General features: G+C 41.4%; 1 protein-coding gene across 4 annotated transcripts in view; it reads left to right on the top strand.

Annotated features, from left to right (window-relative positions):
• SIGLEC1 (sialic acid binding Ig like lectin 1) overlaps nucleotides 1-26,394 on the top strand; it is a 135,836-nt gene that overhangs the window by 85,120 nt on the left and 24,322 nt on the right. For all 4 annotated transcript variants that reach the window (XM_030190979.1, XM_030190976.1, XM_030190978.1 and 1 more), the window contains 5 exons: nucleotides 4,931-5,230; nucleotides 10,163-10,417; nucleotides 16,076-16,375; nucleotides 19,646-19,900; nucleotides 25,770-26,069. In XM_030190979.1, coding sequence (XP_030046839.1) covers nucleotides 4,931-5,230; nucleotides 10,163-10,417; nucleotides 16,076-16,375; nucleotides 19,646-19,900; nucleotides 25,770-26,069 — 1,410 coding nt within the window. The remainder of the gene's footprint in view (nucleotides 1-4,930; nucleotides 5,231-10,162; nucleotides 10,418-16,075; nucleotides 16,376-19,645; nucleotides 19,901-25,769; nucleotides 26,070-26,394) is intronic.

Here is a 26,394-nt window from a genome sequence, read left to right as displayed (position 1 = left end):
CACAGCCATGACAAGCACCTAGCAGGTATGCACATAAATGCCAATTTGTGGCACCAATCATGCGCATGAGCGCTATTATTCTAGAACGTATGCATCCAGGTCTTCAGGCACTAATTTATAGAATTGCTCTCTATAGAGGAAATTCTATAAATGGTGCCAAAAATTAGGTGCCAAATTGGAGCTCAGTGTTATAGGGCACTCTGGGATGAGTGCTCTTTACAGAATAGCATTGAGCGCTGAATTCCGTGCTCAGCATTGGATGTGAGGACTTCCTCCCAGCACACAAGTTGGCCACAGATCCCTGATATTCTGTAAGACTGCACACATCTTTTGTCAATGTCCTTGACCCACTCATGCATCTTGGAGCAACTGGTTCAGAAACTGATAAGAGGGGGAGCTATTGTAGATCTAGCCCTTAGTGGAATGCAGGGCTTAGTATGAGAGATAACAGTGTTTGGTATGCTGAGAAACAGTGATCATAACATGATCAAATTTGAGCTAGTATCTGGAGTGAAGTCACTGAAGAAATATACTGTGGCAGCATTTAATTTTAGAAAGGGCAAATATGATAAAAAGAGAAAAAATGGTTAAAAAGAAGCTAAAAGGATCAGCCGAAAAGCTTATAACTTTAAGGGGCCCTTTTACTAAGCCGCATAGGTGCCTACACACGCCCAACACATGTCAACTCGGAGTTACCATGTGGCCAGTGCGGTAATTTAATTATTGATGCGCATCTGCTACGTGTGCCAGAAAATATATTTTATTTTCTGGCGCACGGCTAAAATCGGGCGGTAACTCTGATTTGACCTGCGTAGGCGATTATCGCACGGTTAACGTGAGAGACCTTACTGTTACATCAATGGCTGGCAGTAATGTCTCAGACCCAATATGGACGGGTGCCAATTTTTATTTTTGCCGGAAGTCCATTTCAGGCAAAAATAAAAAAGGCCTTTTTTACAGGTGCGCTGAAAAATGGACCTGCACACATCCATAACACGTGCCTACAGTACTGCAGCCCATTTTCAGTGCACCTTTGTAAAAGGACCCCTAAATCAGGCATGGACAGATTGGATGTATTCCACTTATTAATAAAGGTGGAAAGAAGAGCAAATGACAGCCAGCATGGTTCAAAGGTGACGTGAAAAAGGCTGTTAGAGACGAAAGAACATCTTTCAAAAAATGGAAAAAGATCCAAATGAACAAAATAATAGCATAAGAACATAAGCAACATAAGAAGCAACATAAGCACTGGAAAGTTCAAAGCAAAGCATTAATAATATAGTAACATAGTAATACAGTAAGTGATTGCTGATAAAGACCTGAACAGTCCATCCCAGTCCATCCAGTCTGCCCAACAGTTGCACTCATGATCAATTAATGATTAAATCTACAATGAATGTGATATTATAAACTTCATCATGGTCTTTCTTTGGCATTTCTGGGATGTAGACTGTAGAAGTCCGCCCATCTCTTGTCTTTATGTTCCAACTACTGGAGTTGCTGTCAAAGTCCACTCCAGCCTATCCAAATCTATCTTGTCATTTGCAGAACCCAGACTGTAAAAGTTTGCCCACCACTGTCCTCGGTTCCAGCTACTGAAGTTGCCATTGAAGCCCTTTCCAGCCCATCCTAAACTGGATTGCCATATACAGAACATAGACCTACAAAGTCTGCCCAGCACTGGCCTTAATTTGTCACAGTGGGAGTCACCATCTAAGTGTCACTCACACATCCACACACATACAGCCATTTAATTTTTTTAAAATTCTATCCATTTTCTAGTTAGAGATCCTTTGTGTTCATCCCACACCTTTTTGAATTCCATCACTGTTTTTGTTTCTACCACCTCCCTTGGGGGGGAGGGTGCATTCCAGGCATCGACCACCCACTCCATTATAAAGAAGGCTAAAGAGAATATGAAGAGAAACTTGCCACAGAAGCAAAAACTCATAGTAATATTTTTTTTAGGTATATAAGAAGCAGAAAGCCTATGAGGGAATCTGTGGGATTGTTAGACCATAAAGAAGCAAAAGGGGTAATCAGGGAGAACAAGGTGATAGCGCAGAGACTGAATGAATTCTTTGCTTCGGATTTTACTGAAGAAGATGTAAGAGATCTACTTGTACCAGAAGTGGTTTTCAAGGGTGACAATGTGAAGGAACTGAAAGAAATCTCAGTGGAAGACATACTGAGCCAAATTGAAGAGTAGTAAATCACCTGGACTGGATGGCATGCACCCCAGAGTACTGAAAGAACTCAAACATGAAATTGCTGATCTGCTGCTAGTGTTAAAATTGTCTGTAGTATCTGAAGATTGGAGAGTGGCCAATGTAATGTTGATTTTTTAAAAGGGTTCCAGAGGTGATCCGAGAAATTACAAAACAATAAGCCTGACTTCAGTACAAGGCAAAATAGTAAAAACTATTATAAAGAAAAACAATTACTGAACACATAGACAAACATTCTTTAATGGGATGAATGAGCATGGATTCAGCCAAGGGAAGTCATGCCTCACCAATTTGCTTCATTTCTTGGAAGGCATAAATATACATATGGATAAAGGTGAGCTGGTTGATTTGGTGTATCTTGATTTTCAGAAATCTTTTCACAAAGTTCCTCATGAGAGACTCCTGAGAAAATTAAAGTCATGGAATAAGAGGCAATGTTCTGTAATGGATTAGGAACTGGTTAATGAATAGAAAACAGAGAGTAGGGTTAAATGGTCATTTTTCTCAGTGGAGGAGGGTGAATAGTAGAGTGCCACAGGTATCAGTACTGGGACCAGTGCTATTTAACATATTTATAAATGATCTGGAAATCAGAACAACAAGTGAAGGTGATTAAATTTGCAGATGACACAAAACTATTCAACGTTGTTAAAACACATGCAGACTGTGAAAAATTGCAGGAGAACTTTAGGAAATTAGAACACTGAGCATCCAAATGGCAGATGAAATTTAATGTGGACAAATGCAAAGTGATGCCCAGTCTTCTGGTCTCATAAGGTCCTCTTGCTATTTTTCACAATCCTATTGCGATTTAACAACTTTGAATAACTTTATGTCAACAGAAAATTTAATTACCTCACTAGTTATTCCCATCTCAAGATCATTTATAAATATGTTAAAAAGTAGCAGTCCCAGCACAGATCCCTGGGGAACCCAACTATCTACCCTTCTCCATTGAGAATACTGACCATTTAACCCTACTCTCTGATTTCTTTTAACCAGTTTTTAATCCACAATAGGACATCACTTCCAATCCTATGACTTTCTAATTTGCTCAGGAGTCTTTCATGAGGAACTTTGTGAAATATCTTTTGAAAATCCAGATATACAATATCGACTGGCTCACCTTTATCCACATGTTTATTCACCCTTTCAAAGAAATATAGTAGATTGGTGAGGCAAGATTTCCCTTGACTAAATCCATGTTGGCCTTTTCTCATTAATCCATGCTCATGTATATGCTCTGTAACTTTGTTCTTCATAATAGTCACTACATTTTTCCCAACACCGATATCAGGCTCACCAGTCGATAATTTCCTGGGATATTTTTAAAAATTGGTGTAACATTAGCCACCCTCCATTCTTCTGGTACCATACTTGATTGTAAAGATAAATTATATATTACTAACAAGAGCTCTGCAAGTTCATTTTTCAATTATATCAGTACTCTGGGATGTATACCATCCGGTCGAGGTGATTTGCTACTCTTCAGTTTGTCAGATTGGTCCATTACATCTTCCATGTTAACAGAGATTTGTTTCAGTTTTACTGACTCATCAGCATTGAATACCATTTCTGGCACTGGTATCTCTCCCACATCTTCCTTGGTAAAAACCGAAGCAAAGAATTCATTTAATCTCTCTGCTATGGCCTTGTATTCCCTGAGTGCCCCTTTTACCCCTTGGTCATATAGCAGTCCAACTGATTCTCATTGTTGCAACCAGGAAAGGCCATAGAGGTTGGGGCTCTTCAACTTGAAAAAAGAGATGTCTGAGGAGGATATGATAGAGGTCTACAAAATCCTCTTTGGTATAGAAAGGGTAAATGTGAATCAATTTTTTACCCTTTCAAAAAGTATAAAGACTAGGGGACGCTCAATGAAATTACATGGAAAAACTTTTAAAACAAATAGGAGGAAATATTTGTTCACTCAACAGATAGTTAACCTCTGGAATTCATTGCCAGAGTATATGATAACAGCGGTTAGCATATCTGGGTTTAAAAAAGGTTTAGACAAGTTCCTGGAGGAAAGGTCCATAGTCTGCTATTGAGATAGACATGGTGGAAGCCACTGCTTGCCCTGGGATTGGTAGCATGGACTCTTGCTATTTGGGATTCTTCTAGGTATTTGGCCACTGTTAGCAGGAGGATACTGGGCTAGATGGACCATCAGTCTGACCTAGTATGGCTACTCTTATGTTCTCAGGACAGGAGAGACTCTTGTTAGGTTAAACCCGTCTGAGTGACCTGGCACCCGATATTCAGAGGCACTTAACTAGGTAGGTTAGGGATGGACTAGGGGCAGAGTTAGAATGGAGCAACAACTTAGCCAATTAGCAGCGCTTTTTGTTCTGCTAACCGGTTGCCACATAAAGTTAGGACAACAAAACAACCGTCTTAACTTTATATGGCGAGTTGACTGGGTGCTGGTCTGAATATCAGCCAGTGCCTTAACTTCCAGGTTGGCTGTCATACCTGGATAGCTGGGAGATGCTCATGGGGTTAGTTCAGCCCATGACAGGAAATGACGTACCAGCTGCTTACTGCTGCAGGATGAATTTTGGCATCTATGTTTAGATAATTCAGGCCTGTTTTTGAAGAACATTATACTTTGTATTGCAGTTCTTTTTTGAAACCCTGTTGTCAGAGTAAATTTTAAACAACCTATTAAATACTGTGTACTATTTCTCCTCTCCATTCAGATCCTCCAAGAAATCAACAGCTAAAATCATTTTTGGACACAGAAGATGAAAAGTCGGCCATTTTTCTTTGCACTATTGAGAGTAATCCCCCGTCTCAATTGACCATGTATAAAGAAGGGGAAGTTGTAGCTTCTACTAGCATCTTTGCTGTGCCGAGCCAGAGATTAAGCATTTCCCACATACAGAACACCTTGAAATTGGATGTCAGGAATGTGATGCTGGATGATGAAGGAAATTATACTTGCCTTGCTAAGAATGCATTAGGAAATTCCTCAGCATTTATACACTTCACTGCTAAAAGTAAGTACAACACTGTAAAAATTCATTGCTCCTGTTGACTGAATTCTTATCATCATTGTCATGCTAATCCTTTATAAGGGTTGCAATCATGCATGTAAGTTTTTTGTTATCGGGATCGATTTCTGTAACTGACTTTTCTAAGGTCTTTCCTGTTCTTTGACTAATATATTAAAGGCCAGAGCTGCCACCATGCGATAAGAGAATAACACATATTGGTCCAGAGTTGCTAACATAAGTTAAGGGAATAATACACGTTAGTTGGGTGAATTTCTTCAAAAAGCCGGTAAATAAATCCCAATGAATAAATAGTTGCCAAATAATGCATATTAGTTGGCAAAAATGTGTGTTATTTGCCCTTAATGTTTAATTTTTTAGAGCAATGCACAGTAAATAATAATCCCAGCTCCTATCACTATTTCTTATCAACAAATACTTAGAATCACAATTGTAGATCTCCTCGGTGATTTTTTGAGTGGCTTATATGAAGGCTTTTGATGAAGCTAAGCTAAGAAGAAGCTATGCTAAGCTAAGTACTTGGATTTATATTATATGTTTATGGAATGGAAATGCAAATGAAACTGGATAAGAAAATGTAAAATATCTACACTGGATTGATGCTGATTACATGCTCACTCTTATTTATGCCAGGCTCAAAAGAAATTAGCCTTGTGGTTGAAGCATGTGTATCTGATGGATCCAATGGTAAATCTACAATTGTGATTCTAAGTATTTGTTGATAAGAAATAGTGATAGGAGCTAGGCTTGCTAATTTGGTGGAATAGTTTGCCTCCTCCTTTATAAATATTTTGTTGGTGCCTGGTTTATTCAGTAAATAATAATGGCACATGGTTTTTAACATAGGCTACCATTAAGACATGTTATTTTACCACTAACGTGCTATTGTAGCAATGGTCCCGTTTTATGCATGGAGACCTAGGGCCCTGTTTACTAAGCCAAGCTGTAGGTGCACTAGGGTTTTTAGCGCGCTAATGCTAAAGACACCCAAAGCTAGCGTTAGCGCGTGCTAATTTTTAGCATGCGCTAAAAATGCTAGCTCACCTTAGTAAACAGGGCCCCTAGTTCTAATAACTGGAATTAACAGTAAAATAACACATCTTAACAGTAGCCCATGTTGTTAACTTCCCCCAATGAGATTCAAAGCATGCAAAGCAGCTCATTATTATGCAAAATGAATGTTACCTCACAAGCTGCTTTATTCATGGAACAAAAATGCTACCTTTGAGCTGGCATTATTGTTCCTCTCCAGAAGCATTCAGCTGCTAACATATGGCTTCTTAGAACATAAGAACATGAGTGTTGCCATATTGGGACAGACTGAAGGTTCATCAAGTCCAGTATCCTGTTTCCAACAGTGGTCAATCCAGGTCACAAGTATGTGGCAAGATTCCAAAGGAGTAAAACAGATTTTATGCTGCTTATCCCAGATATAAGTGGTGGATTTTCCCAAGTCCATCTTAATAACGGTTTATGGACTTTTCTATCAGGAAATTATCCAATCTTTTTAAAATCCTGCTAAGTTAACTGCTTTTACCACATTCTCTGATGATGAATTCCAGAGTTTAATTAAAGTTGAGTGAAGAAATATTTTCTCTGTTTCGTTTTAAATTTACTACTTAGTATCTTCATTGTGTGCCCCCTAGTCCTAGTATTTTTGGAAAGAGTAAACAAGCGATTCACATCTACCTGTTCCACTTCACTCAGTATTTTATAAATCTCTATCCTACCTCACCTCAGCCGCCTATTCTCCAAGTTGAGGAGCCCTAGCCACTTTAGTCTTTCCTCATAGGGAAGTCATCGAATCTCCTTTATCATGTTTGTCGCCCTTCTCTGTACCTTTTCTAATTTTGCTATATGTTTTTTGAGATGCAGTGAAAAGAATTGCACACAGTATTCGAGGTGAGGGGCAATACAAAGGCATTATAACATTCTCATTTTTGTTTTCCATTCTTTTCCTAATAATTCCTAACATTCTGTTTGCTTTCTTAGTCGCTGCAGCACACTGAGCAGAGGGTTTCAACGTATCAACAATGATAACACCTAGATCCTTTTCTTGGATGGTGATTCCTAATGTGGAACTTTGCATCACATAGTTTCGGTTCCTCTTTCCCACATCCATCACTTTCACTTGCTCACATTAAATGTCATCTGCCATTTGGATGCCCAGTTGCCCAGTCTCGTAAGGTCCTCTTGCAATTTTTCACAATCCTCTTGCGATTTAACAACTTTGAATAACTTTTGTCATCAGCAAATTTAATTACCTCATTAGTTATTCCCATCTCTAGGTCATTTATAAATATGTTAAAAGTAGCGGTTGCTGCACAGACTGCTGGGGAACCCTACTATCTACCCTTCTCCATCGAGAATACTGACCACTTAACCCTAATTTTTGTTTTCTATCTTCTAATCCACAATAGGACATTACCTCCTATCCCATGACTTTCTAATTTCCTCAGGAGTTATTTATGAAGTACTTTGTCAAATGCCTTTTGAAGATACACAATATCGACCAGTTCACCTTTACCCACATGTTTATTCACCCCTTCAAAGAAATATAGTAGATTGGTGAGGCAAGATTTTCCTTGACTAACTCCATGTTGGCTTATTAGTCTCATTAATCCATGCTTATTTATATGCTCTGTAATTGCAGTCTCTACCATTTTGCCCTGCACCTACGTCAGGCTCACCAGTCTATATTTTCCTGGATCACCTCTGATTGTTTCTTAAAAGAGGCTGGTGCTGAAAAAATTACCCTAATATCCTTATCCAGCACTCCCCCATTCACAATACCTGTTGCATACACCTCCCCCCTCTGCTTCACTCCAAATCCTACTGGGACCTAGCAGGGGGGAGTGGCTGAGGATAGAAAGGTGATCTCCAGACTCCCTGTTCTAGTAGCTACTCTCTTCATAATAGCAGCTGAAGCTCTCTTAACAGTAGTCTCACAGCAGTACTACAAGGAGGTCAAGCTGCCAAATATGGGAGGGAAGGCATGGGTTTCAGTAGTGGGATGGGGGGTGAGCAAGGCCTTCTAGTGCACATTCCTATCTGTCCATCTCTTTGCCTTTTGATCTAGTTGCCTTCTCTGTTTTCCAGTTTTCTACAGTTCAATAGAAAACAGGAAAATCTATAAACAGAGCCAGATATTGTGGCCATGACTGCCCCATCGTAAGAAACCATGGTCTCTATTTACAATTGTATGGGTTTCATAATTAATTAATAAAACACATATTTTCCTTTTGTATGTAATTTTATAACAGGGCACCTATGGAGAAATCTAAAATAAAGCCAATTTTATAAAAGTAATATATTGCCTATGTGCATTATAAAATAATCTCCCAGATTCAAGTTCAACAGTGCACAAATGCCAATGCACAGATTTACAATTGTTCTAAAGATGATGACATTTGTGTGTACTCTACAAGTGTGTTTGTTTTTTATAAAATACACATGTGCATCAAATTTTTGCCTCGGCTCTGCCCAAATTACATCTCCAGGAGAGTCTATTTATGGATCACATTCAAATAAGTGCATACTTTTTATGTGTGCACGCATTTGCACAATTTTATTGTGAAAACCAAGAAGCACAGGGAGCCTTCGAGAGTGGGGCCGTAAACTCAATCATTTATTGAACAGACCCGACAAAATCTGTGCTTTGATGAAACCGCCTGCATCAGGGGTCTGTCAGATATTGTGGTGAAAGTCTGTCAGAAAGTAATGAACTTTAGAGCAGTGAAATATGGATTGAAGCCAGCAAAGCAGCTCTTGGATGCTCTGTGGTAAAGTGCAGGTCATCCAAGAGCTACTTTGCTGGTTTGAATCCACATTTCACTGCTCTAACGTTTATCACGTTCTGGCAGACTTTCACCACTATATCTGACAGACCCCTGATGCAGAAGGTTTCCCCGAAACATGGACCGTGTTGGGACTGTTCAATAAAATATTGAGTTGACGCCCCCCACTCTTGAAGGCTCCTTGTGTTTCTTGGTTTTTGCTCTTGTATGAGTGGATTCCCTCTCCTGTGTTTCCTTTTTGCACAATTTTCTAAAAGCCCTTTTCTGCATATAGATGTGAAATATGGGTAGAAGCATGAGTTGTAAATTATGCAATTACACATTGTATATGCACCTACGCAGGTGTAAATGTACATGATTTAACAACTTTGAATAACCACGTGTCACAATGTCTGCAGGATTTATGCTAGTATTTAATCAAGGTGGCATTTACAAACATTTCCTTCAATGATTTTTACAAGGTTGTTCTCTATTTAAATAGTAAGGCAGTGACATATTTTCCAGAACAGATATGCTGCAGGATTTTAAATTTCCAATCACATAATATCCTTATCGTAAGATGGTGCAACAAACAAGGGCCCTGTATTCCACCTAGATTTGAAGTTTCACAGCCCTTTCTACGTGCATAAAATACATTTCAGTTTTACAATGAAATCCATCATAGACATACTGTAGCTGGTGAAGGAAGCCAATTTATTATAATTAGTGTTAAATGAATGCAGTGGTGGAGGCAAATAGCATTAAATGCTAATTGCAGAGAGCTCTGTACTTAAACACAGCAGGTATAGCTGAGCAGCAGCAGGCAGTCACACTTAAATCTTTAGGACTTCCTATGGCTAGCACAGCCTACACCCATAGCTACTAGTCATGCTGAAGAGAATAGCTCTGTATTTAACAGCTGTGAAGTGCAGCTAATTGTATTCTACCAATGGATTTTGTACCTGCACTATAATTAAAAACCCTTTCTATATAAACAAAACAGAATGCACTGAATTACACAAACCAAACATGTTCGATTACCAAACAAACGTATGGCTGACATGCATTTCTGTGGACATAGCAGTATTTTGGGATGAGCATGCTTTCGTTAGCAGTTACAATTCAGGTTGTTTTTCTACAGGTGCAAGGGTTGTGATGAATCCAGCCACTAGCTTACATGAGGGTGATACAGTCACCCTCACCTGCATTGCCATGAGAAGTACATATCCTGTCACCAGTTACACCTGGTATAAGAACACAAAATGGTTTCAGCAAGGCTCTACAAGTTCTCTTGTGTTTCAGAAAGTAACTAGTAGTGATGCGGGCTCCTACTCTTGCAAGGCTCAGAGTACCAACGGGGACAGGAGCTCTCCCCCAGTCACTTTACGTGTCTTCTGTAAGTATGTAATCGCTACAGTTCATATATCTCTAGTCTATTAATATTAAGGCAAAGAACACATAAATCAGGGTTTCATAAACTCATGGGCATTAAGACATTATCATCTCAAATTCTGTGGATCCAAAGCAACAGCAAAGCAACTATAAAGGGCATTTTTGATATGATGTCTAAATCCAATTTTTGACGTTTCGTGGAAAACATTCAAAAATCCAGTAGCAAACACTGCCATTTTCATACCAGAAAAATGTCCAACTTTTTGTTTTGAAAATGGCCATTTGCTAGATGTTTTTGTGCTCAGTTCATCTATCTTTTTTGAAGTATTTTCGAAAAAAGTCCAAGGCAAAAACACTCAGTAGACTTCACATAAAAGGTCCCAGGTACACACCTTACTATTAACCCTCTCATATTGTATGGTGAGCCCTTCAAAACCTACCAAAAGCCTACCACACCCAACTGTACACCATTGCAATAGCCCTTATGTCTGCGGGTGTCACCTATACGTGGGTACATTAGGTTTTTTGTGGGTATTGGAGGGCTCACACTTTCCACCACAAGTGTACCAGTTAGAGTGGGATATGGGTTTGGGTCTTCTTCTCTACAGTCCACTGCACCAATCACTAGCACTAATCACTAGGCTACTCCAGGGACCTGCTTGCTGCTCTAATAGGACTGGCCATAACATCTGAAGCTGTCATAGATCCTGGTATGTACTGTCACTTTCACCTCTTAGGAGGGTGGGAGGGGGTCAGTGGCCACTGGGGAGTAAGGGGTGTTATGCCTTAGTCACTCCAGTGGTCAGGTTGGGAATCTTTTGGCACTTAGTTATTATTGGAACAGGTCTAGCAAAAAACATCCTATATTTTGCCCTGGACATTTTTACAATGTTCCATAATTGCAGAAAAACATCCAAATCATAAACTGGCCCAAGTCCCACCCTAGTCCCATCCATGCCTCCAACATGCCCCCTTGAGATTTAGATGAACTGCATAGAAAATCATCTTAAAAATTAGTTTCAAAAATAGCAATTTGGACATTTTTATGAAAAAAAAGTCTATCTGCAGTTTTGTGCCTATTGGGCTCATTTTCAAAAGAGAAGGACGCCCATCTTTCAACAGAAATCGGAAGATGGGCATTCTTCTCACAGGGTCATCCAAATTGGTATAATCGAAAGCTGATTTTGGACGTCCCCAACTGCTTTCCGTTGCAGAGATGGCCAAAGTTCAAGGGAGCGTGTCAGAGGCGTAGTGAAGGCGGGACTTGACCATGCCTAACACATGGATGTCCTCGACCCATAATGGAAAAAAAAGGGCATCCCTGATGAGTGTACTGCTATGGATTTACAGCCTGCTTCACTGACACAGACTACTCAATAATTACTGTGGATTCTTTTGGATTTGTATTAGGTAAATGAGACTTTTATTAGAGGTTCTAAAATCTGCAATGATTAAGATATATACAATTATTAAGCTATGTACACACAATGATTAGCTATATAACTAAAAAGAAACAATACCTATCTTTAAACAATCATTACATCACTGGTCTGTACATATAAGCAATGCTAAGAGCTCCTAGACCAGGAAAAGAAGCAATAAAACAATCATCACTGGTCCTTACATCATCCAGGCTCTTATCATCAGCTGGGGGGGCCCTATTCACAGCGAAAGCCAGGAGTTTCTTTGACCAGGAAACATGGTTCTCTGTGCAGTTCATATGTTACTCACAGATGAGCTCCCAATTTACACTGAAAGGAACTCCCCTTTTTATGAGGTTCAGAACTAAAAATTACAGGATGCTTCTCTGTTTAGGTAAACAAGCCATACTGTGGGAATGTGGTCACATGTTTCCCAGTCCAGGTGGCCAGTCTGAACTTGAAAGCAGGCCCCATCTTTCCCTTCACATAACAAATTAATTAGAGCTGTGTCTTATCTTCTACATTCCAACTTATTTTTATACAATCAAAGTTAAACAATCATTTTCAAACAGAATTACTTCTAATCACAAATACAGATCCCGAGTACACTGGTCGGTCAAGGCAGAGTTGAAAAACAATCTTTAAAATTCACTTCCACTACAATGAGCACTTGGACAACTTTACCTGGTCGTGTTTTTCTTACGGCCAAAGCACAAAAAGGTGGCCAAAATGACCAGATGACCAACGAAGAGAATCGGTGATGACCTCCCCTTACTCTCCCACTGGTCACTAACCTCCTCCCACCCTCAAAAAATAGGTTTCAAAATATTTTTTGCCAGCCTCGGATGTCATACTCAGCTCCATCACAGCAGTACGCAGGTCCCTGGAGCAGTTTTAGTGGGTGCAGTGCACTTCAGGCAGGCAGACCCAGGCACATCCCCCCCTACCTGTTTTTGTGGAGGAAACAGCAAGCCCTCCAAAACCTACCACAAACCCACTGTACCCACATCTAGGTGCCCCCTTCACCTGTAAGGGCTATGGTAGTTGTGTACAGTTGGGGTATTGGGTTTTAGGGGGGGGGTTGGGGGGCTCAGCAGACAAGGTAAGGGAGCCATGTTCCTGGGAGCATTTTATGAAGTCCACTGCAGTGCTCCCTAGGGTGCCCAGTTGGTGTCCTGGCATGTCAGGGGGACCAGTGTACTACAAATGCTGGCTCCTCGCATGACCAAATGGCTTGCATTTGGTTGTTTCTGAGAGAGTCGTCCTTGGTTTCTATTATCGCCGAAAATCAGAAACGACCAAGTCTAGGGACGATCATCTCTAAGGTCGACCTTAATTTCAAGATTTGGACATCCCTGATCATATTATCGAAATGAAAGATGGACGGTCATCTTGTTTCGATTATATGGGTTTCCCCGCCCCTCCATCAGGATGTTTTGCGAGGACGTCCTCAACAAAACTTGGGTGTCCCTTTTGATTATGCCCCTCCATGTGTCTTTATAAAGGTTGCCTAAAATAGGCAACCACTTGGCCTTCAAACATAGGCAAACTTTTGTAAAATTAATCTCCTTGTGTGTTAACTCCACACACATTGGTAAATGAGGCACTGAGATTGTATGCTCCTTGGGTAGGGTTTATTGATCTGAATATTTACCACAGTACTCTGTATGTCCAGTAGTGGTGTGAAAGTGATTATGATTGTGTAAATCGTCAGATATTGTACATCTGTAGTGTACAGGAAAAGGATCTGAATCATTGATTTGGATTGTTCCATGGTTTCTGCTGGTTTGACATTGATTATATAAATTCCTTCAATCCCCGCTCCTTAATTCTACCAAGGCTTGAATTTAATTCAAACCAGTTCACCCATTCCTAATTATTACCTGACATCTCACTTCTCTATACCTTCTAAATAAAATGGGGCTCAGAATATAGAGAATGGAATTGAGACATTCATGTCAGGATATATCAACAGTGGCATAGCCAGGAATTTTTGACAGAGGGTGCGACAGTGAGCTCTTCCAATTGTGAGTCCTTTGGCTGCCTCTGTGTATTCCAAGCCTCATTCTGATGCTCAATAGCCTCTATCAGGGAACTTCAAGCCTCATTCTGGTGCTCCAGTAGCTTCTCTTGGGCCCTGATGATCAATTTCCCCATGCTGTTCCAAACAGCGCTGTAAAATTTGCACCAGAACAGTACGGGGAAATAACACCCCTATGATCAGAGCTAATAGAATGCAAATTTAGGCACACTATTAGCTCTGATCATTGGGGTACTCTTGTGGGAGAATTGTGCCTGGGGACACGCCCACAGAAGTTGTTTGACAGGTCCAGGCTGTCAAAAAAAAATGCCTGAACTAATGCAAGGGGCTGTAGGGCCAGTGGACCTCCAGAGCCCCCACCCCCACCCCACCCCCAAACACAGGCCCAAATTATCTATTTGGGCTAGAGGGCTAGAGGTCCAGTAGTTTACAGATTGGCACGTGCTTCCCAGGAGCTAAAAAAATTAAAATATTTTTTAGTGCTGGGAACGTATTTTGGGGCAGAGAGTGGGCATGTCCAGCGCTAATCAGCTAGTATAGCTGCATCACTGCACACTAACCAATTAGCGTGTGGTTAGAGAAGAAGCCCTTACTGCCTAGTAAATAGGTGTCAATAAGGGCTCTCACAGTAAAGGCCATGCACTAATTGGAAAATTAGTACATGGCTGTTAATCGAACAATTGGAAAATGTGACCATTTTACAGCCGCACTAAAAATGGCCTCAGTGTGCAGGAAACCCACGCGCTAGTAATAGCACAGGCTACTTTTAGCACAGTTTAGTAAAGTAGCCCATAAATTAGTAGTCTGCTGTTACATGTCTACAGTTTTAAATATTAAGGGGGGGGGGAGTTATCAAAGTGGACTACCATTAAGATGTGTTTACTTTGAATTCCTTTATTAGTGACTAGGTCTCACTGTATGAAAAGGAACCAATGCTACAATTACACAAGTTAGCATTAAAATAGAACAACTTAAAGGTAGCCCACATTGATAGCTACACCTCTAAATCTACAAGTGTAGCTTTCAACCACACTCCCCAAAAAAACTGCTTTAAATGCCTTATCTTAGTGTGTCTAAAAATAGTTGCCTTATGAGAGTAGGCATGTACTTTGGGCAACCAGCAATCCATTTAAAGGATTCAGTAAATCAAGCTACATAACGTCTTATGTTATGTATTTAGATCCCATCTAAGCCCGTGACAATTTGCGCCTTTGTTTTTATGTAAATGTGGGAATGGTTTACAAAAGCTATTATTTTAGACCAGTGGTTCTCAATCCAGTCCTCGGAATACTCCTAGCCGGTTATGTTTGCAGGATACCCACAATGAATATGTATGAGATAGATTTGCATACAATGGAGATAGATACTATCTCATGCATATTCATTATGGATATGCTGAAAACTGGTATGTACCAAGGACTGGGTTAAGAACCCCTGTTTTAGACACATATCCATGTGTTCATAGCATTACTTACATGTGTATATTATATACATGTAAACACTAATTTCAACAAGCTGCTATTTAGATGTGAGTATCCACACCATGTAGAGATTTCAAGGGGGCGTGGTTTGGGTAGGACTAAATTTCCACATCAGGTTTTGCACTAGCTCAAAGGCACACATAAGTTTTAAAGAAAGTGCTTGTTTCGCTTCAGTGCACCCAGCGGTAGGCGTTTTAACATTCGGTAAGCACTCATTAGTGCTTACTGCAGCTTAGTAAAAGAAGCCCTTAATTTAAAAATGTAGATTCTGCCTTTACAGTCATTCTGGATGTGCAAAGCAGATCACAACTTGAAAACATATGCAATATATAAAAGAGTTATTAACATAATCAAACCTCTTTTCACCCCTGACAAAAATCTGTTTCAAGGTGTACATGCATTCTTGTAGCCACACAAACCAATCAGCGAACAAAAGCTAGGATAGGCACCTTGTATCTTGAAAACCAGCTCAGTATGCTCGGGTTGAAAAGCACATGTTCACATTTAAGGTTGAATATCATGAATAATTGCTTTAAAACACCTAAGCGTCAAATTAATGTGTGTAGAAATCCATTTCAATTTACATATTTTGGGAGTCAACCAGAATGTATATGTCTTTAAAAATGTTGCCTTCTTTCATTTTCTTTAATTTTAATGCTAACATCACATTTCAGTCATTTGAAGAAAATTCAATGTTAAATTTGTTTCAAACATAACAGATGCACCAAATACACCCTTATTGACATCATTCGTAGAACCACAAGGAAGACAGATGGGCATTATCACATGCACTGTGGACAGTGATCCTCCTTCAGAAATATCCTTGTACAGAAATGATAAACTTCTGGTTTCCAACAGTTTTCCCAGTTCAGACAATGAGCAATTGAAAATGTCTCTTTCTCATAATTCCTTGAAAGTGGAAATCAAAAATATTAGACTGGAAGAACAAGGAATCTATAGCTGTACAGCTAAAAATCACTATGGCACTGCAAACACATCTTTGCATTTCTTTGTCCCAGGTAAGCTCAGCCTTTGCTTTCTTCTTTTCTTAATACATCATGATTATCTCCTTTTAGGGAGCTCCTTAGCCTCACAGGAAGTCATAGATTAATACCAAGTGTTTTAATAGTGATGCAGCTTGTGTAGCAGCTACTTTCTCAAGCTCTGTCTTGTCTTAGAAGTCAATACTTCTTTCTTTGGAATATTTCCTTAACATAATCAAATGGTGGGTTAGCAAGAAGTTAACCTCCAGAATTTCCATTCCTCTTCAGCCCTATGAAAAAATGTGTCTTATGAGAGCATTATCAGTTTTCTGAACTGCTGACTTTGTGTATATGAGAGTTTTCAGTGACAGTAATTATATGGAATATGATACTAAGCTATATTGTGAAGAATGGAGTTCTAGATCTTGATGGTACTTAATCCCTTCCTTTAGAATGTTGGATGCATTGTGGATGCTTTATTTTATAAAGGCAGCATGGGCACCTCTGTGCCTTCATTAAATTGTCTCTCAGAATTATACTGAGTAATGTGCTTGTGTTTTATAAAATATGCTTGTATATTTATTTTTTTTATATAATGACATTTGTATCCCACATTATCCCAAACAGAGTTCAGATTCAATGTGGCTTACAATCCAATTATAAGCAGATACTATTTTTGTCCCTAGAGGGCTCACAATCTTGGTTTTTGTACCTGAACCAATGGAGGGTTAAGTGACTTGCCCAGGGTCACATGGAGCTACAGTGGGAATTAAGCCCAGGATGCTGGGATCAAAGCCTGTTGCACTAACCATTAGGCCACTCCTCCACTATATTGCAACAGTGCCCCCTTTTAAGTAAAATTGTACCCTGAAAACACCTACAAGCAAATTGCATAACATTCGGTGGAACACTGTGGTGCATCTACTTTTACATGGTCCCTCGTACCATTTTATAAAGGGTAAATTCATAACAGGTTCCTAGGCTAGGTGCCTACTTTGAGGCTATTCTGTTTGAAGCAGTGCTAAAATGCTCGCTTGGGAGTCTGGTGTTCATGTAGACAGCTAAAGAATGCATGCAGGTGTGCATTTTATTACCTACGAGCATAGGATCCACAAAGGTGGAGGCACGCCAAAATCCCACCAAAAGGCGCAAATGAAGGATGAAGTGGGAAAAGGATGCAAAGAACAAAGGATGCAAAGAACAAATCATTAAGAAACTCCAAACTGGCCAAAACACAGCAGCCAGACTCATATTTGGAAAAACGAAATATGAAAGCGTCAAACCCCTAAGAGAAAAACTACACTGGCTCCCACTAAAAGAACGAATTGCGTTCAAAGTTTGCACCCCGGTCCACAAAATCGTTCACGGTGAAGCCCCGATCTATATGTCAGACCTCATAGACCTGCCATCTAGGAACACAAAAAGATCAGCACACACATTCTTGAATCTCGACTACCCCAGCTGGAAAGGACTTAAATATAAATTCACATATGCATCCAGCTTCTCCTACATAAGCGCGCAACTATGGAACGCACTACCAAAGGCCATAAAAACAATGCACAACCTAACAATCTTCCAAAAACTACTGAAAACCAATCTGTTCAAGAAGGCATACCATAATGATCCATCCTAAATACTAGACAAATAGACTTTACATGAACTAGACACAACCAAACTCTTTACACTAGACTAATAACCTTCGCTGCCCCTAATGAAAGCTACGCAATATGCACTACCACTTTATTTCTCATGCCGAAAATGAACTTTCTATAGCTGATTATCTAACTTATTTTATAATTTACTCTATCATTCAGGAACTTCAATGCAATACCGCTTTGTATTCTACTTTACCATTTATGCACCTTAATGCAATACCACTTGTAATTCTCTATCCGGAAATGGCGATCGCCACTATGGCATAATGTAAGCAACATTGAGCCTGCAAATTGGTGGGGAAATGTGGGATACAAATGCAACAAATAAATAAACAAATAATGGCTCTCCAAGAACACCCAAGCATTGGATAAATCGATAGGGAAGATTCACCGTGTGCTATCCCAGCGGTAGCCCTACTGTGGGTTGATAAAAGGGCCCCTTAGTTCCTATAATAATAGGATTGATATAGCATGTTAGCACCCAACAATAAGTGATTAGCTCATGGAATATGATGATAATGTAACAGTAAGGCGCTTGGAGATTCTTTTACAAAACTGCATTAGCGATTCCCGAGTGGCAAATAAGAGGAAGCCCATAGGAATTGAATGGGTTCCTCTCATTTGCTGCACTGGGAATCAGTAGCGCAGCTTTGTAAAAGAAGCCCTTGGAGATGTGTTTTTATGAAGATCACGGATCCACCCAAAGGAAAAAATAATTCCTTTTAAATTTTCAATCCTGCCTGCTATTGCATGCCAAATCAAGCAGGAGAGGTCTCCAAATTCCTGAGCGGTGTGAATGGGTAAATGTGAATCGATTGTTTATTCTTTTGAAAAGTAATAAGACTAGGAGACACTCAATAAAATTACATGGTAATACTTTTAAAGCAAATAGGAGGAAATACTTTTTCTCTCAACGTATATTTAAACTTTGAAACTCATTGTGAGAGGTTGTGATAACAGTGGTTAGCGTATCTGGGTTTAAAAAAGGTTTGGACAATTTCCTGGAGGAAAAGTCCATAGTCTGCTATTGAGACAGGCATGGGGGAAGTCACTGCTTGCCCTGGGATTGCAGCATGGAATCTTGCTTCTCTTTGGGATTGTGCCAAGTATTTGTGACCTGGATTGGCCACTGCTGCAAGCAGGATACTGGGCTAGATGGACTATTTGTCTGACCCAGTATGGCTATTCTTATGTTCTTATGAGATGAGATTCTACTACTACTATTAAACATTTCTATAGCGGTACTAGACTTACGCAGCGCTGTACAAATTAACTCGAAAAGACAGTCCCTGCTCAACAGAGCTTACAATCTAAATTGGACAGACGAACAGACAGCTAGGGGTGGGGAAATTGCAGTGGTAGGGGTGATAAGTGAGGGTGTTGAGTAAGAGAGTCATGGTTAGGAGTCGAAAGCAGTAGCAAAGAGGTGGGCTTTAAGCCTAGACTTGAAGACAGCCAGAGACTGAGCCTGACGTACTGGCTCAGGGAGTCTATTCCAGGCATAGGAAGCAGCGAGATAGAAGGAACGGAGCCGGGAGTTAGCAGTGGGGGAGAAGGGGGACGACAGGAGACATTTACCCAGCGAACGGAGATTCAGGTCTCTGCTGTCTTCCATATGCTCTATTCATCTCTCTGTTTCCCCCCTACACAGATGCGGAGATTCTGGTTGCACCCTCAACAGAAATTCACGAAGGCAACAATGTAAATCTAACTTGTATGGTCACCAGTAAAATGCAAGGAAAAGTAAAGTACATCTGGTACAAAAACAGTAGGTGGCTTAAGGAGGATCCTGCGGGAAAATTGCTCTTAGAATCAGTGGATAATACTGACACTGGATCATACCACTGTATGGTAAAGGACACCAAGGGAAACCATACTTCCTCAATAATCAGTCTGAATGTGCTTTGTAAGTTTTGCCAGATATTCACCTCTTTTTGATGTTGTACGATATGCTAGTCCTCAGTTACCCTAGAGAGTTGGGTTTTCACAGTGTCTGTGCACAGTATATGTAGTGTATATTCCTGGATGGGCCCTCAGCTTTAGCCAACAATTATTATTGTCTGTTCCTTCACTGCATACAATTCCATCTTCTACATTTCGGAAAGTGATATTTAGTGTGGTGGGACCACTACTAAATGGACTTGGGAAAAATCCACAATTTCGGGAATAACTTGTATAAAATGTTTGTACGTTTGGGTAGCTTGCCAGGTGCCCTTGACCTGGATTGGCTGCTGTCAGGGACAGGATGCTGGGCTCGATGGACCTTTGGTCTTTTCCCAGTATGGCATTACTTATGTACTTATGTACTAACTTACCTATATTTTTACATATGGAGATCTCTCTCCCTTCATTTAAAGCTTTGCTTAAAACACACCTCTTCCAACCAGGGGCGTATCTGAACTGCGGCGGTAGGGGGGGCCAGGGCCAGAGTGAGGGGGCACATTATAGCCCCCCCTGCCGCCGCCGCCGCCGCCATTGCCGATCCCCCTCCCCCCAGCCGCTGCCATTGCCGATCCCCCCCGCCGTTGCTGTCGCCTACCTTCGCTGGCGGGGGACCCCAACCCCCGCCAGCCGAGGTCCGCATCCTCCTGCCGCTGCCGGCTGCCTGTAAAGGAATTCCATCAGCTGGCGGGGGACCCCCAACCCCTGCCAGCCAAGCCGAGGTCCTTTCATTTCTAAAGCTGGCGCCGAACGTTTCTTCTGAGTCTGACGTCGCTGCACGTTGTACGTGCAGGACGTCAGACTCGGAAACAGAATGAAGCTCATTCTGTTTCTGAGTCTGACGTCCTGCACGTACAACGTGCAGCGACGTCAGACTCAGAAGAAACTTTCGGCGCCAGCTTTAGAAATGAAAAGACCTCGGCTTGGCTGGCGGGGGTTGGGGGTCCCCCGCCAGCTGACAGAATTCCTTTACAGGCAGCCGGCAGCGGCAGGAGGACGCGGACCTCGGCTGGCGGGGGTTGGGGTCCCCCGCCAGCGAAGGTAGGCGACAGCAATGGAGGGGGAGGGTTGGCAGCGGTAGGGGGGTCCAGGGCGAAATCTGCGGGGGCCCAGGCCCCTGAGGCCCCACGCAGATACGCCCCTGCTTCCAACCAGTCTTCCCTAATTAAATTTTGCTTTTTCTAACTGTTGGTCTGCCTTGGTCTTAGGATCCTGTGAGATACAGTGGATGTGCTTGCTTTTTGCTCCTATTTTGACTTTTCATGTGTGTATATGACGATATTTGCTTATGTTGTAAATTTCAAGTTACAATGTATTGTATTGAATGTTTGAGCTTTTTTGCTTTTTTTTTTTAATGGAAATCGCTGTGATGGCTTTGCCTTAGGCGATTAATCAAATCAATGCAACCTGCAACCATTAACCTTGCATCTCATTCATACTGGGGACAACTCTATAAAGTGCACCAAAGGTTAGACACCAAAATGCTGGGCACTAAGTGCGAATTCTATAACAGCATCTGGGTGCCCAGATTCTATTATAGAATGCTAATATAAGTCGCCATTTATGCGCCAACATTTAAGTATGCCTACGTATGCCACGTCTATGGCAGGCATCAATATGAGCACCTAAATACGACAATTTAGCATGTAAATGGCACTGTTCCATAACATGTGCACATAATTGTGGGAGACACCCATGCCCTGCCCATGGCAACATCTCCATTGTATTTGGTGCTATGCAAGTTGCATGCTTAGATGATGAAATACCACTTAGTGCCCTCCTAGCACTTAGCACAAATGTGTAACATGCTAGTATTTTATAATCTGAGTGCACAAATGGTCCTTACATTTAGGCGCTCACCTTTTAGAATAAGGAGAATTCGGTGTGAATATTTTAAAAACCCAACGGGCTTGCAGCTCCTCAGGAATAGAGCTGCCTTCCCCATGATAAAGCAAATCTCTGCATGTGTTTTAATTACCATGCAGTGTATGTAGGTACCGATTCGGATGGCAGTGTGAAAGGCTTGCATGAGTGAGTTCCTAAGATACCATATTAGTTTATGGTTAGTATATGTGAATGCAGTATTACTTATTAAAGATCAGTATTAGACAATGCTAGGGTACCTTTGTGTTGGGAGTTTATATGGTACCCAAAACTCAGCACCAATATTTGGATGCCAATCCAAGATGTGCACCAAACTAAATTGGCTAACGAGCCATAGGGCCAATAACATAATGCTAATTGGCACCAATTTGAATTTGCACACACATCTTGCTATGCACTATTCTATAGCAATGTCCACCCAAATCCCATAGTGCACAACCCAAAAGGGTGTATGGGTGGGTCAGGGGTGTTCCTAAAATTTGCATGCACTGTTATAGAATACTGGGGATGTGTGCCCAAATTGGGTGCTAGGAATTACACCTGATTTCAGCAGGCATAAGTCCTGGTGCGCAAATTTGGGCACCAAAATCGGTACTCAATGCCTTTCTATAATGGGTGCTCATCTTTTGAATGCCGATTATTTTTTCAGCTCCAATTTTTTAGCCCCCATTTACCGAATCTAGCCCATTCAAGTTCATTCTATAACTAGATACCTCCATTTACAATCTATAGAACACCAGCACTTTCATGGGCAGGTGAACATGTCTGTGTGTAATTGTCAGCAAAGTGACTACACATTATTCTATGAGGGGGGGGGGCATTCATATGGACGGGGCATGGGTGGAGTTGCCACTTGCATAAGCAATGTACAGAATACTACATGTTTACTTTACTTTATTTGGGATTTCTAGACTGATTTTATCTGGATAGGTTCTAAGTGGTTTACATTTTGGGACTTAGTATAAGGGAGGAGCTGAGACAATACCTTGGGTCTTACAGCGATTGCTTATCTAGTGAACATTGTGAACAAGATTAACATAAGAATTTTTTGAGAAGTGACAATTTTACATATTTTCTAAATTGTTTATAGTTGGCTAAGAGTTCTAGTCTAAGTTTGGGAAGCTTGCCAGGTGCCCTTGGCCTGGATTGGCCGCTGTCGTGGACAGGATGCTGGGCTCGATGGACCCTTGGTCTTTTCCCAGTATGGCATTACTTATGTACTTAAGGTTTAATTCCTTCCAAATCTTAGGTGCTTGGTATGCCAATAGATGCTCAAATATGCTGATTCATTTTATTCCTTTAGGGGAAGGTGGTGTGAAAGGGATGCAGTTGTTGGGTCTTCTAGACCTTTTGTTAGCGGTGGCATAGCAAGACAGCCAATTTTGGGTGGGCCTGAGCCCAAAGTGGGCGGGCACAACATTTTTTCTGCCCCGCCCTACCCCACCTCAAAATATAAGTACTTTAGCTAATGAGGATCCACAAGCTCTGTGAGCTGAAGGTGGCCAGAACTCCCTTTTATCAAGCTTGACAGGCAGCAGCAATGTCCCTAAGCCACTAATGCTGGCAATCCACTCATGCTTAGTTGCTGCTGGCTCTAGGATGCTGTCACCGACTGCAGAGCTTGGTAGAAGAGAGTTCTGGCTGTCAGTTGGGGCTGTCAGTTGGCTATACAGCAAGGATCAGGACTGATGTTAGACATACTAGGGCCCAGATCAGAAAATAAAAAATAAAGGAGGGAACCCCCATCCCCGATTCCCTCTCCTCCCTGCCTCCCCTCCAATTTCCCCACCTGCCATTACTATCACACCAACAGACCCTCACTAAATACAGAACAAGGGATCATAAATTAGAAATAAAAACATTTAGACAAAAAACAACAAAAAAACAGAAATGCATTTCCTTTTCTATGGAACACAATACAAAGACATTTGCTAAGTACATTTCCCAAAGCTAACATATTCTATTTAAAATATTCAAAATAAAATGCTTTTTTCTACCTTTGCTGTCTGGACATTTTATTTTTCTATCACATTGGTTCCAGTTTTCCTTTTCTGCTTTAATGTCTGTCGTCTGCTAATTCTCTTTGAAACGGTTGCTGTCCATTTGTCTTTTCTCCTGTCCCTTGTCTATTCCCTCACTATACCTGACTCTGACATACTGATCATTCCTTTTTAGTTTTTTCCTGCCTGTCAACTCAAATTTCACCCTTTTCCTCATCCTTCTCCTTTTTACTTTTCAGCTATCAAATTTCCATCTTCTTCTCTTACCTATTAGCTGTCCCATTCCCCATCTCACTCCTTCCTCAGCCCTCCATTCCCATTACCATATTTCTACTCTCTGTAAACACTATCCTCTCATTCATTTCCTTGCCACCCCCTCCTCCCCCTCCTGGCCTCTCTAACATTGTTCTACCATTCCCAACGTCTTCCTCCCTCCACCCTTCTAGCCCAGCATCTGCTTCCTCTTTCTCTGCTCCCCATCCTCATAGCCTCATCTCCCTGTCCCTTCTCTCTTCCCTTCTGTCCTCTCCCCCATGGTCCAGCATTTCTCCCTCTCTCCCCATTGTCTGGCATATCTCTTACCCCTTCTTTCTGCTCCTGGATCCAACATCTCCCTCTTTCTCCCCTATCCACCTCCAGTGTATCTCTCCCTCCCTCTCATCCCCCCTTGCCCTATATCCTTTCCTCTCTCCAATTGTCCAACAGCTCTCTCCCTCTTTTGTGCCCCAGGTCCAACATCTCTCCCTTCCTCCCCTCCACCATCATGCCCAATATTTCTCCCTCTCTCCCTCATGCCCCATCTCTCTCTCCCTTCCATCCCTATGTCCAATATTTCTCCCTCTCTCAACCCTTGCCCCTCTCCATGCAGTATCTCTCCCCCTTTCTCACTCCTTTGCTGTATCTCTCCCTCTTACCCCTCCATTGTCCACTATCTCTCTCTCTTCCTCCCTTGTGCCCCGCATCCAACAATTCTCCCTCTCTCGCCCTCCCGTCCCCCAGTGCAGCATCTCTCCTTCATTCCTTCCCTCACCCTACCCACCCCGCATTGCTCCCTCTGACCCTATCACTTTAATGGGTCCTGGATAGCACCAGCGATTCCCACGTGCTGCCTGCCGCTAACCCAAAGCCTTGCCTCTGTTGCGTCCCACCATCGAGACAGAAACAGGAAATTGAGACAGAGGAGGGTGGGATGCAGCAGAGTAGAGGCTTCTAGGTTAGTGGCAGGAAGCATGTGGGAATCGCTGTCACTACCCGGGACCCATTGAATAGAGTGATGCAGGACCATGGGAGCCCAGCCTGCTCCCTCCACAATGCGCTGCCAAGGTGCACCCACTGCTGGGCCCAGGCCCACCTGTGGTTACACCCCTGTTTGTTAGTGGTGAATTGTACAAGTGAAGGCATGTAACCTGGGCAATTTCCTGTGAGGACTTTGTGCAGGTTGCAAGCTACTTTGAATTGAATTCTCACTTGTACTGGGAGCCAGTGTAGTTCTGTGTAAAGATGAGAAATGCGATCATGTTTTTTCAATGAGTAGATAAGACGAATTGTTATGTTTTGGATTGTTTGTAGTTTGCATATCTGGTTTTTATGGGCTTATACTAGTAAGAGGTTACAATAATCTAGCTTTGATTGGATTGAGGATTGTACCAGCAGTCTAAACTGTATTGGCTCAAAGTACCTCCTTGTCACATTTATATGACCAGTTATGCCAGGTAAGTAAATGTTAGGTGTACCAATGCTGGGTTATGCAAGTATTTTATAATGGAATCAGGGAGTCCAGATACTGTTTTAGAGTAGGATCGCACCATGTGGCCTCAGGACACCCAAAAGGGGGTGTCCAGTTATAGATGTGCTCCCTTGGTTATTAAAAGTACCATAAAATGTAACACATCAAAAATTAAGTCCTGATTACAAAGGCAATCCAACTCTAATTTTATTTCAAACATTTAGATGCCCCAAGAAATTTAAGGATGACATCATTTGTGGAGACCCAGGGAAGACAGCTGGGTATCATTCTGTGCACTGTGGACAGTGAACCCTCATCTAAACTAACCCTGTTAAAAAACAATGTGACTGTAGCTTCCACAAGCTCGCATACGGCATGGAGCCAGAGGTTCAGGATGTCTTCTTCCTATAACTCCTTGCAACTCGAGATCAAGGAAACAAGACCAGAAGATTCTGCAGAGTATGTGTGTACTGCTAAAAATATGTTGGGAATCAAGACATCGTCTCTGTTCTTCAGTGCCTACAGTAAGTTAATTTCAGTAATTTTGCATATGCAGTTAATAATTTCACATACTAAAAACCACATGAGTCAGCTGGGCTGGAAACTAGTACTGTATAAGATAGTGACATAATAACAAATATCTTTTCTGCTTGATGGAATACTCCTCAAACAGAAAGACATCTTTGTGAAAAGTTATGTGGTTTTCAAAAGCCCTTTCTGCCCTTTCTGTTCATGAAGAACATAAGGACATAAGAAATGCCGTGCTGAGATAGATCAATGATCTAAATGACCAGTCCAGATCCTCTGGAAAAAAACAGCAATTTTCTGTCACTCACTCCCAGAAGTATA

This window comes from Microcaecilia unicolor, chromosome 2 (assembly GCF_901765095.1).
Source record: "Microcaecilia unicolor chromosome 2, aMicUni1.1, whole genome shotgun sequence".
Lineage (NCBI taxonomy): Eukaryota > Metazoa > Chordata > Amphibia > Gymnophiona > Siphonopidae > Microcaecilia > Microcaecilia unicolor.
Note: the sequence above shows the minus strand (reverse complement) of the source record. Positions and strands in the feature narration are given on the sequence as shown.